Consider the following 15,383-nt stretch of genomic DNA (forward strand, 5'->3'; position numbering starts at 1 on the left):
TGGATACCCCCCACTCCCAGCCCCACATTTTGGGGGGGGGGAGCCCCAAAACTCATGGCTGCATACGGAGGGCTCCATCCAACCTCACCACCTCCCCATTGACCATGGGGTTCTCAGCCAAGGCTTGGACGAGGTGCGCGTATTCGGACGGGTGGCCCAAGCGGGAGGGAAAAGGCACTTGTTGGCCCAGGAAATTCCGAACCCTTTCAGGTAAACCAGCCAATAACGGCGTGGAAAAGAGCCCTGAGGAATAATGGGGGGGAACTGGGGTGAATTGGGGTGCTCAGCCCCCCCATATCCCACCCTTTGCATCCCCCACATCCTTACCTGGAGCGATGGTGACCACCCGGATGCCGAGCGGCGCCAGGTCGCGGGCGATGGGCAGCGTCATGCCCACGATGCCGCCCTTGGAGGCTGAATAAGCTGCTTGACCCACCTTGGGGGGGGGGCACACACATATGGGGATGGGTGAGCACTTTGGGGTCCCCCCATGGTACCCCCACAATGGGTGCTGGTGCTCACCTGCCCCTCGAAGGCGGCCACGCTGGCCGTGTTGACCACGAGGCCGCGGTGGCCATCGGCGTCGGGCTTGTTCTGGCTCATGAGTTGGGCGCTGAGGCGGATGACGTTGAAGGTCCCCACCAGGTTCACCTGGGGGAGGAGGTTTTGGGGGGGGCTGTGGACACCCCAAAAGCCATTGGCACCCCCCAGTGTGTCCCCCGCCACCCCCCATGCTGTGCCTGGTGGGACCCTTGAACCATAAAGATTACCCCATTGGGGAGGGTCATCCCATGGGCATGAGCCCTCTGCTGACCTGGGACAGCCCAGAACCACCCCATTGAATAGGTACACCCCACAACCACTTTGGTACACCCCATAACCACCCCATTGACTTGGGACACCCCGCAACCACTCCACTGGGACACTCCTATAACCACCTTCACTAGGAACACCCCATAACCACCATATTCCCCTTAGACACCCCATAACCACCCCATTGACCAGGAACACCTCACACCCACTTTGTGACACCCCTATAAGCACCTTGATGAAGTACACCCCATAACCAGCTTATTGACGAAGGACACCCCATAACCACTTTATTGACTTGGAGCACCCCACAACCACCCCCCCCACACACACACACTCACATTGATGACCCTCTGGAAGTCCTCCAGCTCGTGCACCTTGTCCTTCTTGCTGTTGTAGGTCTTGACGGCGATGCCCACACCAGCACAATTCACCACCAGGTCCAGGCGCCCAAACTCCTTCTGGGTCAGCTTCAGGGCAGCTCCCACCTCCTCGGCCGACGTCACCTGCACGAGAACCCCACAGCAGCGTGGGGTGGGTTGGAAGGGAGCTTTCGGGTGGTCCAAGCGCTCTCCGTTCACCCCATCCCAGAGTCCTCATGGGAAGAGCTTCCTTAGATCCCATCGCATCCTCCCCGCTGGCAGGTCAGAGCCATTCCCCTTGGCCTGTCCCTGCAGCCCATACCCAAAACCCCTCTCCAGGCTTCTTGTCCACCCATTTGGACACTGGAAGACATAGAGTGACCCCCCATAGAATGACCACCCCATAGAGTGACCACCCCATAGAGCGACCCCTCCACAGAGCGACCACCCCATAGAGTGACCCCTCCATAGAGTGACCACGCCATAGAGTGACCCCCATAGAGAAACCACCCCACAGAGCAACCCCCCATAGAGAGACCATAGGGCAATCTCCCATAGACCAACCACCCCATAGTGACCACCTCGATAGTGACCCCCCATAGAGCACCCACTCCTTAGAGTGACCCCCCCCCCGAGTGACTACCCCATAGACTGACCCCCCCATAAAGCAACCCCCCATACAGCAACACCCCCATAGAATGATGCCCTCACAGAATGACCCCTGCATAGAATGACCCCTCCATGGAGTGACCCCCCAACAGTGAACCCCCCATAGAGTGACCCCCATAGAGCAATCACTCCATAGAGCCACCACCCCATAGACTGACCCCCACTACAGTGACTACCCCATAGACTGACCCCCTATAATGACCCCCGCATAAAGCAGCCCCCCATAAAGCAACCCCCCATAGAACGACACCCCCATAGAACGGCCCTCCCATAGAGCACTTCCCCATTATATAGAGTCACTCCCCTATAGAGTGACCCCCCATAGAGCAACCCCTCCATAGAATGACACCCCTATAGAACGACCCCCTTATGGAGTGGCCCTCCAATAGTGACCCCCTATAGATTGACCCCCCATAGAGCACCCCCCCATAGAACGACACCCCTATAGAGCAACCCCCCCACAGAGCAACCACCCCATGGAGTGACCCTCTAATAGTGACCCCCTATAGAGTGACCTCCTATAGAGTGACTCCCCCATAGAGCAACCCCTCTATAGAGTGACACCCCCATAGAACGACCCCCCCCCGTAAAGCACCCCCCCCATACAGTGCCCCCCCCCCCCCCCCTTTACTCACATCCGCGGCCGCGAACGCGCAGCGCTCCCCCAGCTCCTTGGCGAGCTGCGCCCCGGGGGACGAGCCCAGGTCCAGCAGCACCACCCGGGCCCCCTCCGCCACGAACCGCTCCGCCGTGGCCCGGCCCAGCCCCGAGGCTCCGCCGGTCACCAGCGCCACCAGTCCCTGCCATGGGGGGGGGTTAATGGGGAAGAGGGGGGACCCCCCCCCCCCCCATAGATACCGGTATCCCCCCCCCGCCACCCCGGACCTTGGTACCTTCACGCTGCGGATCGCCGCCATTGCCCGCCCGGTGCCCGGCCAATGGGAGCGGGGGGAGGCACCGGGAGGGCGGGGATAGGGAGGAAGAGGGGGAGGAAGAGGAGGAGGAAGAGGAGGAAATAGGGGGAGGGAGGAGTGGGGAGTCCCAAGGGGTGGATGAGGGCCCCCAAAGGGATGGGATCGGGGTTCCCAAAGGGATAGGACCGGGATCACCCATCCCAAAGGGGTGAAGGCAGGATGAGGAGGGATGGGATTGGGGTACCCTGGATGGGGTGGGACCAAAGGGACAGGACTGGGACACCCAAAGAGATGGGATCAGCACCCCCAGGAATAGGATCAGGACCCTCAAGGGGACAGGATTGAGATCATTGAGATGACAGGATCACGATCCCCATAGGGACAAGATTGAAACCCCAAGGTGATGGGATCAGGACCTTCAAGGTGACAGGATTGGGACACCCAAAGTGATGGGATCAGGACCCTCAATGGAACAGGATCTGGTTCCTTGGGGAATGGAATCAGGACCCTCAAAAGAGGCAGAATCAGGACCCCCAAGGGGACACAGCTGAGACCCCCAAAGTGATGGGATCAGGACCCCAAAGGGACAGAATTGAGACCCCCAAAATGATGGGATCAGGACCCCCAATGGAGCAGGATCTGATCCCTTGGGGAATGGAATCAGGACCCCCAAAGGGGGCAGGATTGAGACCCCCAAGGAAATAACCCCATGACCCTCAGCACAAGCAGCTCCTGATCCTTAAAGGGCCAGAGCAAGGATCCTATGGGGTGCCCCATTGCATGTGTGCCCCCCCCGCTTTTTACCCTCCCCTCCCTCCCACCCCGGCTTGCAGCCAGGGTATATATAGCATTACCCCTGACCTTTATCGGGGGGGGCACCACCAGCACCCGCCTGCCCCCCCCCTATAAAAATGGAGGAGAAATCACCCCAAATCCCAGGTATAAGAAGAGGGGGGGGGTTTGAATTGGTGCCGGGGGGGGTGGAGGTGGGGGGGTGACCGTGGGGCCATTGACCTGCATTAGGGGCAGAGGGCAGAGGAATGGCGACAGCACCGGGGCAGCTCACGCAGACCCCACTGCAGAAAGTGTGGGTCCCCCTTCGGTCCCATCGCTTGAGACGGGGATGTAAGTGGGGGGGCTTTAATATGGGGGGGCGGATGCCCTGAGGGGGGCAAATCCCCCCCCGCAACGCACCCTATGGGTGCGTTGCGGGGGGGGGGATTTGCCCCCCTCAGGGCATGTTGAGCTGCTCCAGATTGGATTTGGGGGTGCAAAAGCCATTAAGGGGGGGGGTAAGCACTAATAGAGCCCCCCTTCTTCTAGCTTCTGTACCCCAGTTTACCAACTGCCCCACTATGGTGATCATGGTGGGGTTGCCAGCCCGTGGCAAGACTTATATATCCCGTAAGCTCACCCGGTATCTGAACTGGATCGGGACACCAACACGGGGTGAGTAGAGGGTTTTGGGGTGTAAAATGGGGGGCGGGGGCACAGTGAAGAGTTTGGGGGGGGCCCTTAACCCCTTTACTCACCTCATTGCAGTGTTTAATGTGGGGCAGTACCGGAGGGAAGCAGTGCAGAGCTATAAGAGTTATGAGTTCTTCCGCCATGATAACCAAGAAGCCATGAAGATACGGAGGTTAAAGGGGGGGGGGGAGTTAAGGGGGGGGTATAATTAAGAGAGGGGCACATTAATAGCCCCTTATTAATAATACACCCCCCCCCCTCCCAGGCACTGCGCATTGGCTGCCCTTAAGGATGTCCACACTTACCTGAGCTCTGAAGATGGGCAAGTAGCAGTAAGGACCTCCCCCACTTTACATAAACGACCCCCCAGGGGGTAAAATACCCCCCTATGTTATGGGGGGGGTGTCCAAATTGCCCCCCCATAACCCTTCAGGTGTTTGATGCCACCAATACAACACGGGAACGCCGGGCCCTGATCCTGCAGTTTGCAAAGGAGAATGGGTACAAGGTACGGGGGAGGGGGAGGGCCTAAAGTATTTGGTTATAGAATGGGGGGGGATCTACAGCGCATTGGTGACACTGCTTTGGGGGTGTTCACAGCATGGGGGGGGTCATGGCACTGCTTTGAGGGTGTCCATAGCACATTGGGGGGCCCTAGCACTGCTTTGGGGGTGTTCACAGCATGGGGGGGGTCCATAGCACTGCTTTGGGGGTGTTCACAGCATGGGGGGGGCCCGTATCACTGCGTTGGGGGTGCCCATAGCACATTGGGGGGCCCTGGCACTGTTTTGGTGGTGCTCAGAGCATGAGGCGGGGTTGGAACGGCTTTGGGGTGCTCACAGCACTGGGGTGCTATATAGCATCATTTTGGGGGTGCTCACAGCATGCGGTGGGGGAGGTTCACATTGATGACCCTCACTTTCCTCCACCCCCCCCCCCCCGCCGAGGTTCTATTTGTGGAGTCCATTTGCGACGACCCTGACATCATTGAGGAGAACATCAAGGTGAGAGCCTGGGGGGGTGACAATGACCAAAGTGGGGGGGGACCATGTGTGCCCCCCCTTAAACCTCATGTGTCCCCCCCCCCCCAGCAAGTGAAGCTGAGCAGCCCCGACTACAAAGGCTGTGCCCAGGACGAGGTAGTGACCGACTTCCTCAAGCGCATCGAGTGCTATAAGGCCACCTATGAACCCCTGGATGAGCAGCTGGACAGGTACCCCCCCAACCCCTCTATGTGCCCCCCCCATATGTGAGGACCCCCCCAAACTGATGCAGGACATGTGTGTGTGTGTGTCCCCACCCCAAAGTGCCTTGTCCTACATCAAGATCTTCGACGTGGGGGTGCGGTACCTGGTGAACCGGGTGCAGGGCCACATCCAGAGCCGCACCGTGTATTACCTGATGAACATCCACGTCACCCCGCGGGCCATCTACCTCAGCCGCCATGGAGAGAGCCAGCTCAACCTGAGGGGACGCATTGGGGGGGACTCGGGGCTGTCCCCACGGGGGCAGGAGGTCTGGAGGGGGGGGTCCCTGTGTTTGTAGCAGGGGCACGGCCATGGAAGGGATGGGGACAAGAGGAGGGAAGAGGAGGGAAGAGGAGGGCACGGCCATGGAAGGGATGGGGACAAGAGGAGGGAAGAGGAGGGAACAGGAGGGCACGGCCATGGAAGGGATGGGGACAAGAGGAGGGAAGAGGAGGGAACAGGAGGGCACGGCCATGGAAGGGATGGGGACAAGAGGAGGGAAGAGGAGGGAAGAGGAGGGCACGGCCATGGAAGGGATGGGGACAAGAGGAGGGAATAGGAGGGCAAGGTTGTGAAAGCGATGGGAACAAGAGGAGGGAATAGGAGGGCACGGCCATGGAAGGGATGGGGAAGGGAGAAGGCCTGGGGGGGGTCCCTGTTTCCATGGAGGGGGGCACAACCATAGAGTGTGTTGTAGGGTGCAGAAGAAGGGGCGGAGCTACGGGCAGGGGGTGGAGCTAAATGAGACCACACCCACCGGTGTCTCCAAATAAGGGCAGGGGAGGTGCTACACCAGAGACCACGCCCACACACTCTCCCGAGCTTTTGAGCAATGGGGTGTGAAACGGGGAGGGGGCGTGGCCACATTTTGACCCCGCCCATATGGGCGTGCCCAGACGTAGCCCCGCCCCTCTCCCCAGTACGCCCGGGCCCTGGCCGAGTTCATCCGCAGCCAGAGCATCCGGGAGCTGAAGGTGTGGACCAGCCACATGAAACGCACCATCGAGACGGCCGAGGCGCTGGGGGTGCCCTACGAGCAGTGGAAAGCCCTCAACGAGATCGATGCGGTGAGGGCCCCCCCTTCTTTGGGGGGAGAAACACCCCAAAATGCTCCTTTTCCAACCCCACAGCATCCCCATTCCCGCAGGGGGTCTGCGAGGAGATGTCCTATGAGGAGATCCAGGAGCGCTTCCCACAGGAGTTTGCACTCCGGGATCAGGACAAGTATCGCTATCGCTACCCCAAAGGAGAGGTAACCTCCATCCTGTCCCACCTGAACGGGTGCACAGGGGTTTGGGGTCAATTTGGGGGCCCCCCACTTCAATTTGGGGTCCCCCCCCAAGTCGTACGAGGACCTGGTGCAGCGGTTGGAGCCGGTCATCATGGAGCTGGAGCGGCAGGAGAACGTGTTGGTCATCTGCCACCAAGCCGTGATGCGCTGCCTGCTGGCCTACTTCCTGGATAAGAGCGCGGGTGAGATGGGGGGGGACACACTGGGGACACCCCCAAATCCATCACCCCTCTCTTACCTGCTTCACCCCGTCCCCAAGATGAGCTGCCCTATCTCAAGTGCCCCCTGCACACGGTGCTCAAGCTGACCCCAGTGGCTTATGGTGAGTGGGGTGGTGGCATCCCTAAATGGGGGAGGGGTGTCACCCCAGAATGGGGACTGTGTCCGTCCCCCCCCAAATGGGGACAGTCACCCCCTTATCTGGGTTCCTTCTCCCTCCCCATGGAAACAGGGTGTGAAGTGGAGTCCATCTTCCTCAACGTAGCAGCAGTGAACACCCATCGGGAGCGACCCCAGGTAAAAAAGGGGGGGGGTTCCCCAAATAAACCCATTGAGGCACCCCAAAAATAGGGCATAGATTTAAAGACCCCCCCGCAGACATTGGGGGGGTTAGATTTTGGGGAGTCCCCCCCCACACCTTCATCTTCACCCCACAGAATGTTGACATCAGCCGCCCCCCTGCTGAAGCACTGGTCACAGTTCCTGAGCATTACTGAGGGGTTCCCCCCCCCCCAAACAGGAGGGGGCCCCCAAATTAAACCTGGCCTTAATGAAGAACTGAGCATGGAGGGTGTCAGGCTACACCTTTATTGTCGGGGGGCCATCAAGTTTTGGGGGGTCAACGGGTGGTCTTAGCCTCGTTGTACTGGCTTACCCAGTACGCGGGATCCTTGCCTTGCATCTGAGGAGGGAAAATAAAGGGGGGGTGTGTGTTAAATTGAGCCCCAGGACCCCCCAAAACCCAGGACCCCCCCCCCCAACATGGCCTCACCTTTGCCACAAAGCGCAGCACATCCATCTTGGAGGTCTCCTTGGCTGCCCGTGGCCCCCACTGGTACTTGAACTCGGGGGGGTCCGTCAAGGGGATGGGGGTGATCTCCAGGTACCTGCAATGGGGTGGTGGGGTGAACCCCCCCCACTATGGTTTTGGGGGGGGTGGGGGGGGTGTCCAGCACCCCTCAGTCCTGTGACAGACCCTCAAGTCACTGGGTTGGGGGGGGTGCAGGGGGGGTTTCTCTGCGGTGTGGTATAAACAGCCCAGCCAAGACTGGTGCTGTGGCTGCTCTGAGCACACCGGGGGGGGGTCCAAAAAGGGGGGGCCCCCCACCCCAAGACTCACTTCTGCCGCACAAACTCCTCTGTCACCAGCTTCTTGACGTCCCCAAAGACCTCGTGGCGCTCCCTGGGTCGGGGGGGGGGTGTCAATGAGCTTTGGTAGCAATGAGACCCCCACTCCATTACATGCGTGTCCCCCCCGCCATATCCTACCCTGGCTGTATGCGGAGCCTGCGGAGAAATTCCCACACGGCACCTGGAAAAAGAAGGGGGGTCAATGGGGGGCACAAAGGGGAATTGGGGTATGGGGGGGGAGCTGTTGGGGGTGCTCACCATCTTTGACCGAGTTGCCCTTCATGAAGATGAAGCTGAGGATGACCATGAGGAGCCCCAGCTTTGCTGTCTGGTTGTCACTATGGGAGACAGGGATGAGCAAAGAGATGGGGGCGCGGGGATACCCCAATAGGGTCCCCTCTGCCCCCCGCTCCCCTCACCGGCGCAGGTTCTCCCCCTCAGTGCGGGCTATGGTGCTGGTGAGGATGTAAATGTGCTGCCTGGTGTCGATCTCCACCAACTGCAGCCCAAACACCTGCAAGGAGGAGAAAAGTTTATAACAGGGGGTGCCCCCTATAAAACTCCCCCCCCCCAATCCCTCCATGTCCCCCCAACCCCAACCTGCTGCAGGGTCCTGCCTGCCTGGTTGACAATCTCTGAGTAGACGTCTCTGTATTCCCGGATGACTTTCTTCAGGATATCTATAGGGAAAGGGAAAGGAGTCACCTGGATGCCTGAGCTCCCCCTAAGTAAGGGTTTGGGGGGGGGGGGGGGAAGCCCTAAACTGACCTGCTCTCTTAATGGGGATCTTCTTCTGGTCTTTGACAAGCAAGAACTGAACCAGCTCACTGACCTGGTGGGGGGGAAAGGCTGAGAGCTGGGTGATGATAGAGGGGTCAAGGCAGGAGGACATCGTTTGGGGTCGCCTGCACTCACCTTCTGGTTCACTTGGTCCTGGGAGCGCCTCTCCAGGTTCCGCAGCACTTGGCTGCGCGGCAGCGTGGGGCTGAGGCTGAAATCCTCATCCCCATCGTCTGCCTGTGGGAAGAGAGGAGGGAGATGGGGAAAAAGGGAGAAAAAGGGGAAATAAAGGGGAAAGAGAAAGGGAATAAAGGGGGAAAGGAGGGAGAAAGGGGAAATAGAAAGGAAGTAAAGGGGGAAAGAAAGGAGAAGGGAGGAAAGGGGAAAGAGAAAAGGAATAAAGCAGAAAAGGAGGGGGAAAAGGGGAAAGAGAAAGGAAATAAAGGGAAAAGGAGGGAGAAAGGGGGGAAAAAGGGAAAGAGAAAGGGAATAAAGGGGGAAAGGAGGACACGGGAAGAAGAAGCCTCTTACCTGGGAGGGACCTGACCCTCTGCTGCGCTTCCTCTGGGACATTTCTCTCACAGCCCTGAGGGCAAAACAAGTGCCGGACGGGCTAAAACCGCTCCGAGGCCGCTCCTATCGCCGCGTCCCGCTCCATGGCGGCCGCAACCGGCTCCCGCAGGGCCCGTTAAACCGACCCGGAGCCGCCTCCGCCGCTGCTTCCCTCAGCCCGCGCTTCCGCGCACTGCTCCCTCTGCGCATGCACCCACAGTGAGCCCCGCCCACCCCGCCTCCTATTGGCTCAAGCTCCGCCTTCATCCCGCCCACTCCCCCTTCCTCGCATCGCGATTGGGCGAGCGGCCGCACTCGCTCCGCCCCCTCGCACGTGCCGTGACAGCGGCCTCGAGGCTCTTGTCCCGACCTTCTCTGAAGGGCGGGGGGGAAAGGCGGGAAACTACCCCCCCCCCCCCCGGTCCCTCAGGGCGACAAAATGGCGCCGCCGTTAAGAACAAGATTAAAACAAGATTAAAACACCCCCAAACCACCCAAAATTTCCCATTTAACCCCTGTCTTCACCTGAGTAATGGCGATTAAAGCACTTGTGTTGCCCCATGTCTCATAAGGAGACTCTGAAGCACCTCCCTTGGGTAGAAGAAGAAACCACAAAATGGCGGCCGTGGCTGAGGGGAGCTGCACCAGGTTGGCAAGGGGATAAAGGGGGGGGGACCCTGTTCCCTTTTGGGGTGTCGGGGACCCCAATGTGTGCTCCAAGGTGGCTTTTGGTGTGAATGGGGCAACACAGGCTGCTATAGGGGGTGTGGAAGGGTTCTACCTCCCCATTCTGCTCTACGGGGCCAGCCCCTAAAACCAGGAGCATTTGGGCCTCCTTCTTCCTCCCTAAATTCTGCTTAAACCCCCCCAAAACTGCACCTTTCAAACTCCAACCATGTTGTGCCTGTGCTTTTATTGCAAAAAAGGCTGGTTTTAACCATTTCTTGCTTAAAAAACACCGTTTCTGTTGGAAAGGCCTCGTCCTCAGAACTGCATCGCGGCCTCCAGCGTCTCCGACAGCTTCGTGGCGATCTTCTCTATGGGATAAATGGATAAAGGAGGAATTGGGGGGAATTTGGGTTGGAAAAGAGGATTTAGGGGGTTAAGGAAGGGTTTTTAGGTTGGAAAGGAGCATTTGGGTGGTTTAAGGATGGTTTTTGGGCTGGAAATGGGGATTTGGGGGGTGAGGGAAGGGTTTTTTGGGTTGAAAAAGGGCTTTTTCTTCACTGACCTGCTCTTTTTTGCAGCTTCTTCCTCCTTTTGCTGGCTGCCCGCAGCCCCTGGCCCTGCAGCAAGGGGTCCAGAGCAGCCACCTCCTCCAAGCGGGGGGCACGGGGCACGGGACCCTCCCCATTGCCCCCTGTCTTCACCCGGGGGGGCTTCAGCTCCACTGTCACTGACCCAAGCTGGGGTTGGGGGGGGGTCAATAATGCACCTATGACCCCCCCAAACCCATTCCTATACCTGATAGACCCCCCCATTCCCTCCATACCTCCAGGTCGCCAGCATCCTCCTCCATGGCTGCTTCTTCATCCCCGTTGGACTTCACCTCCTCTTCCTCCTCAGGCACACATGGAGCCAGCTCAATGCCTGCCACAGACACTGGTACCGCTATGGGAGGGGTGTAAATGAGCACTGGGGGGGGTCACCCCATGGTGGGAGAAGGGCTGGGGGGGGATGCTCCAGTTCTCACCCGCCAGTGCCTCAGCATCGCCCTTCTCCAGCGCCTCCAGGTCCAACGCTGGCCCCAGCGCCGTCAGGATTTGGGCTTCCAAATGCACCCCTTCTTTTTGGGGGGGGTGGGTGTAGTACGAGATCTTGCCACTGTGTGGGAAAGGAGGGGGGGCAGGATTTGGGGAGACCCCCCCCCAAAATGGGTCAGGCTATGGGGAGACCCCCCCCCGTATCCCCCAAATGTGGGGCAGGGTGTGGGGCCCCCCCCCCCCCCCCCCAACCTGGTCCAGTCTCGCAGCAGGGCCACAGCAGCAGCGTGGGGGTCCGGGATCCCCCCCGGCCGGAGCCGGCCCTGCCTCCGGGCCAGGTGGGACAGGAACTGCCGGGGGTCATCGCAGGGGGGGACCCCATAGAGGTCACTCAGCTGTTGGGGGGGGACACAGATGGGGTCTTGTCACCCCCTGGCCACCATTTTGGGGACAAAATGGGATGGAAATGGCAACGCTCCATGTTGCCATGGGGATGGGGGGGTGACCATAGCAACAGGGCTGAGGAATCCTAGGGGTTGCCCAGTGTGCCTCGTTGCCGTGGCAACCCCCAAGAGGGTCCCCAGGCATTCCCAGTTACCATGGTGAGAGATCTGCGCCTTCAAAAGGGGCAGCCCCAACACCTCTAGTTGCCATAGCAACAGGTCTGGGTCCCCAACAGCCCTAGTTGCCATGGTGACCCATCTGAACCTTTGAAAGGAGTATCCCCCAACACCTCTACTTGTCATGGCAACAGGCTTGGGCCCTCCCAGACAGCCCTAGCTGCCATGGCAACAGGTGCCAACACCCTTACTTGCCATGACAACCAGCCTGAGCCTCTAACGGGTCACCCCCAAGGCAACACATCTAAGCCCCCCTAACAACCCCAGTTGCCATGGCAACAGACCTTTGCCCCCAAAGGGGGATCCCCAACACCCATCATCACCATGGCAACAGTCCCAAGCCCCCCCCCCCCCCCCCATTACCTGCTGTGGGGGGCAGCGGCGCAGGATGGCAGCGGCGGGGGTCAGGGGGTCCCGCAGGCGCTGTGGGGCCAGAGCCCCCCGCAGTGGGGCAGCGGCGGGGGGGGCCCCCGTCTCCATGACAACGCCGGGGCAGTCCAGGAGCTGGATGTGCCGGTCCAGCTGCACCGCCTGCAGGCATCTGGGGGCGTGGTCAAGGGGGGGGGGCCTCACAAGCCACGCCCCCTCCCACCGAAGGGGCGTGGTCAATGCAGGCTCCGCCCCCCCCCCCCAAGCGGCGGGGCTTACCTGGTGACCCCCGGGGTTGCCCCCACCCCACAAGCCCGGCTCCGCTTTAGGCTGTTGATGAGGCTGCTCTTACCCACATTGGGGTACCCTGGAGGGGGGAAACCGTCAGTGGGGTACTCCCAAGCACAGCACCCCCTCTGCAGACCACTCCCACTGTTGCCATCCCATTCCCATTATCCCCATCCCATTCCCATTGTCCCGATCACACTCCCATTGCCCCTATTCCACTCCCATTATCCCCATTCCATTGACCCCATCCCACTCCCATTATCCCCATCCCACTCCCATTGTCCTCACCCCACTCTTATATCCCCATCCCACTCCCATCGTCCTCATCCCATTCCCATTATCCCCATCGCACTTCCATTGACCCCATCCCACTCCCATTATCCCCATCCCACCCCCATCACCCCACTCACCCACTACCCCCACAGTGATGGTTGTTTTCACCTCCCCGCACCGGCTGTAGTTGGCCAGGACCCGGAGCAAACACTCGGCCCCCACACAGGCCCCCCCGGCCAGCACCTCCTCGGGGGCCGTCGCCACCGGTACCCGGCTCTGCTTCTGCATAGGGGGGTAACAGCAGCATAAAGGGGGGGTCCCCATTGTCCCTATGCCTCCCCCCAACCCCTTTAACCCCCCCCCCCGTTTCCCTTCCAGCCCCGCACCAGGTTACGGCTCTGCTGCTGCGTGCACGCCTTGAAGGCCACGGTGGGGAGCTCGGCGCGGAGGTGCCTCAGCCACGCGGCCACCACGTCCCTCGGCACCAGGTCTGCTCAGGACAGACACAAAGGGGGGGGTCCCCATCATCACCCCCAGCAGGGAAAGGGGACCCCCGGACCCCCCCCCATCATCATCCAGTGCCCCCCCCGCCTCGCACCGATCTTGTTGAGCACCAGCACCAGGCGCTGGCGGGGCCCCGAGTTCCGGACGGCGGCTTCGAGCCGGGGGCTGCGGCAGCCCTGGGGGTCACGGGCGTCCAGCACCTCCAGCACCACGTCGGATGCTGCCAGCACCTGAGGGGGGGGGGTCAGGGTCAGTGCCACCTCCTGTGTGTGTGTTCCCTTGTCCATGCATCCCCCCAGTGCCACTGCCCTACATCCCCATCGCACTCCCATCAACCCCATCACCATGCCCATTGTCCCCATCCCATTCCCATTATCTCCATCCCACTCCCATGTCCCCATCCCATTCCCATGTCCCAATCCCACTCCCATGTCCCCATCCCATTCCTATTATCCCCATCTCACTCCCATGTCCCCATCCCATTCCCATTATGCCCATCCCATTCCCATGTCCCAATCCCACTCCCATGTCCCCATCCCATTCCTATTATCCCCATCTCACTCCCATGTCCCCATCCCATTCCCATTATGCCCATCCCATTCCCATGTCCCACTCCCACTCCCATGTCCCCATCCCATTCCCATAATGCCCATCCCACTCCCATGTCCCCATCCCACTCCCACTGACCCCATCCCATTCCCGTTATCCCCATCCCATTCCGCTTATTCCCATCCCGTTCCCGTTACCCCCACCCCGTTCCCATCTCCCCTCACCTCCCGCAGCTCCCTCCCGTGCTGCCGCAGCGACGCCTCCTCCTCCTCATCCTTCTGCTCGCTCCGCACCTCCTGCACAACCCCCACGTTACCGGACGGGGCGGGGGCACCCCCCGAGTCCCGTCCCCCTCCCCAGCACCGGGGTCCTCCCCCCCCGCACCCTGCGCTCGAACTCCCGCTGCCGCCGCAGCGCCTCCGCCCGCAGCCCCTCCAGGCTCCGCCGCCGGCTCCGTTCCGCCTCCCGCGCCTCCTCCCGCCGCTCCCGCGCCTCCGCTGCCTGCAGGGGGGGGGGAGGTCGGAACCATTGTGGAGGGGGGGGGGGGACACAACACCCCCAGACCCCCCCCCCCCTTCCCTTCCCCTCCATTGGTTTTACCCGTTCCCGCTTGGCCTCGTTCTGCCGCTGGACGTGGGCAGCGAAGCTCCGCAGCTGCGGCACCCCCGGGTCCTTCCTCCCTCCTCCCTTGGCGCCTTTTCCCTATGGGAATGGGGGGGGCGGCGGGGGTGACACCTCCGAACCGAGATGGTGTCACCCACCCCCCCCAACCCCCCCCCCCCCCGCCAGGGCTCACCTGGACCCGCTTCTTCCGGCCGGCCTCCATTTGTCGCCCTGTGGAGGGGGGGGCAGAGTGAGGGGGGGTCCCAACCCCCCCTGAACCCCCCAATTCTCCCCCCCCCCCCCAGCGCTCACTGGAGCGGGTCATGGCCGAGACACCCGCACGTTGGGGCTCCCTTCCGCGTCGCTGTGATGTCACTTCCGGCGCGACAAGGACCCACCCACCCCTCATGGGAGCGACTTCAGGCTGTCCGGCTTTGCCACGCTCAATATGGCGGCCTCAGGGTGACGTCGCCACACTCAAGATGGCCGCTGCGCTGTGGGGACCCCCAGTCCGCACGCAATATGGCCTCCACACGCCATCGACTCAAGGTGCGGCTTGACACACTCAAGATGGCGCACACGGGGCATAGAACGTCCGTTCTATTGCCCGACTCAAGATGGCCGCTGCACCGTCAGTGCCACACTCAATATGGCGGACGAAGCCCTGTCCCTTTATTACCACACTCAAGATGGCGCCCACAGGTGCCACTCTCAAGATGGCGCCCAGAGGGCATAGCACATCCGTTACCCTACTCAAAATGGCCGCTGCGCTGTCAGTGCCACACTCAATATGGCGAGCGAAACAGCGCGCTTTTACCTCGCTCAGGACAGCCGACACCCTGCCACACTCAAGATGGCGGCCACATCACCGCGCTGTACTTGCATTGCCACACTCAAGATGGCGGCCACACCGTCCCACAGGCCCCCCCCCCTGGCGGCCGCCCCTTTCCTCCCCCCCCCCCCCCCCCCCCAAGAACGACCGGAACTGCCCTTACCAAGAGTGCACTTTTTTTATTCCTTTTTTTCACTTTT

At 60.9% G+C, this 15,383-nt stretch overlaps 4 protein-coding genes across 9 annotated transcripts; 1 reads left to right on the top strand and 3 right to left on the bottom strand.

Annotated features, from left to right (window-relative positions):
* Positions 1–52: 52 nt before the first annotated feature.
* Positions 53–2,758, bottom strand: HSD17B10 (hydroxysteroid 17-beta dehydrogenase 10; the record flags this gene model as incomplete). Its single annotated transcript, XM_080635751.1, has 6 exons — positions 53–243; positions 328–436; positions 523–651; positions 1,152–1,316; positions 2,477–2,641; positions 2,735–2,758. The coding sequence occupies 6 exons, from the start codon at positions 2,756–2,758 to the stop codon at positions 53–55; spliced, it is 783 nt and encodes a 260-aa protein (XP_080491877.1).
* A 908-nt stretch (positions 2,759–3,666) lies between these two features.
* Positions 3,667–7,476, top strand: PFKFB1 (6-phosphofructo-2-kinase/fructose-2,6-biphosphatase 1; the record flags this gene model as incomplete). 2 transcript variants are annotated; one of them, XM_080635767.1, is made up of 14 exons in its annotated part: positions 3,667–3,694; positions 4,079–4,204; positions 4,298–4,394; positions 4,488–4,554; positions 4,656–4,730; positions 5,170–5,226; positions 5,314–5,435; positions 5,530–5,737; positions 6,390–6,536; positions 6,617–6,721; positions 6,813–6,942; positions 7,020–7,082; positions 7,212–7,276; positions 7,417–7,476. In XM_080635767.1, 14 exons carry the CDS (start codon positions 3,667–3,669, stop codon positions 7,474–7,476), a joined length of 1,350 nt encoding a protein of 449 aa, XP_080491893.1. The 2 variants fall into 2 exon arrangements, with proteins under 2 accessions (XP_080491893.1, XP_080491892.1); XM_080635766.1 differs by lacking the exon at positions 3,667–3,694 and adding an exon at positions 3,796–3,880.
* Positions 7,477–7,546: 70 nt separating this feature from the next.
* LOC308230863 (non-structural maintenance of chromosomes element 3 homolog) lies at positions 7,547–9,589 on the bottom strand. Of its 2 annotated transcripts, none has more exons than XM_080635825.1 (10): positions 9,422–9,589; positions 9,026–9,127; positions 8,879–8,942; positions 8,711–8,790; positions 8,530–8,624; positions 8,369–8,448; positions 8,249–8,291; positions 8,100–8,162; positions 7,752–7,866; positions 7,547–7,661 (listed from the first exon to the last, which is right to left on the bottom strand). In XM_080635825.1, exons 1-10 carry the CDS (start codon positions 9,461–9,463, stop codon positions 7,599–7,601), a joined length of 747 nt encoding a protein of 248 aa, XP_080491951.1. In that variant the 5' UTR covers positions 9,464–9,589; the 3' UTR covers positions 7,547–7,598. The 2 variants fall into 2 exon arrangements, 1 of the variants encoding a protein (XP_080491951.1); XR_013958579.1 differs by having other exon boundaries at positions 7,642–7,661; positions 7,752–7,898.
* Positions 9,590–10,300: 711 nt separating this feature from the next.
* GNL3L (G protein nucleolar 3 like) lies at positions 10,301–14,838 on the bottom strand. 4 transcript variants are annotated; one of them, XM_080635822.1, is made up of 15 exons: positions 14,664–14,834; positions 14,545–14,582; positions 14,349–14,450; positions 14,133–14,249; positions 13,973–14,044; positions 13,294–13,429; positions 13,082–13,185; positions 12,833–12,977; positions 12,414–12,501; positions 12,129–12,306; positions 11,398–11,540; positions 11,136–11,266; positions 10,935–11,053; positions 10,674–10,848; positions 10,301–10,479 (listed from the first exon to the last, which is right to left on the bottom strand). In XM_080635822.1, exons 1-15 carry the CDS (start codon positions 14,758–14,760, stop codon positions 10,427–10,429), a joined length of 1,698 nt encoding a protein of 565 aa, XP_080491948.1. In that variant the 5' UTR covers positions 14,761–14,834; the 3' UTR covers positions 10,301–10,426. The 4 variants fall into 4 exon arrangements, with proteins under 4 accessions (XP_080491948.1, XP_080491947.1, XP_080491946.1 ...); XM_080635821.1 differs by having other exon boundaries at positions 10,935–11,032; positions 14,545–14,838; XM_080635820.1 differs by having other exon boundaries at positions 14,545–14,835.
* Between the last annotated feature and the right edge of the window lie 545 nt (positions 14,839–15,383).

This window comes from Psittacula echo (assembly GCF_963264785.1).
Source record: "Psittacula echo genome assembly, chromosome: 28".
In the NCBI taxonomy this organism is placed as follows: Eukaryota; Metazoa; Chordata; class Aves; order Psittaciformes; family Psittacidae; genus Psittacula; species Psittacula echo.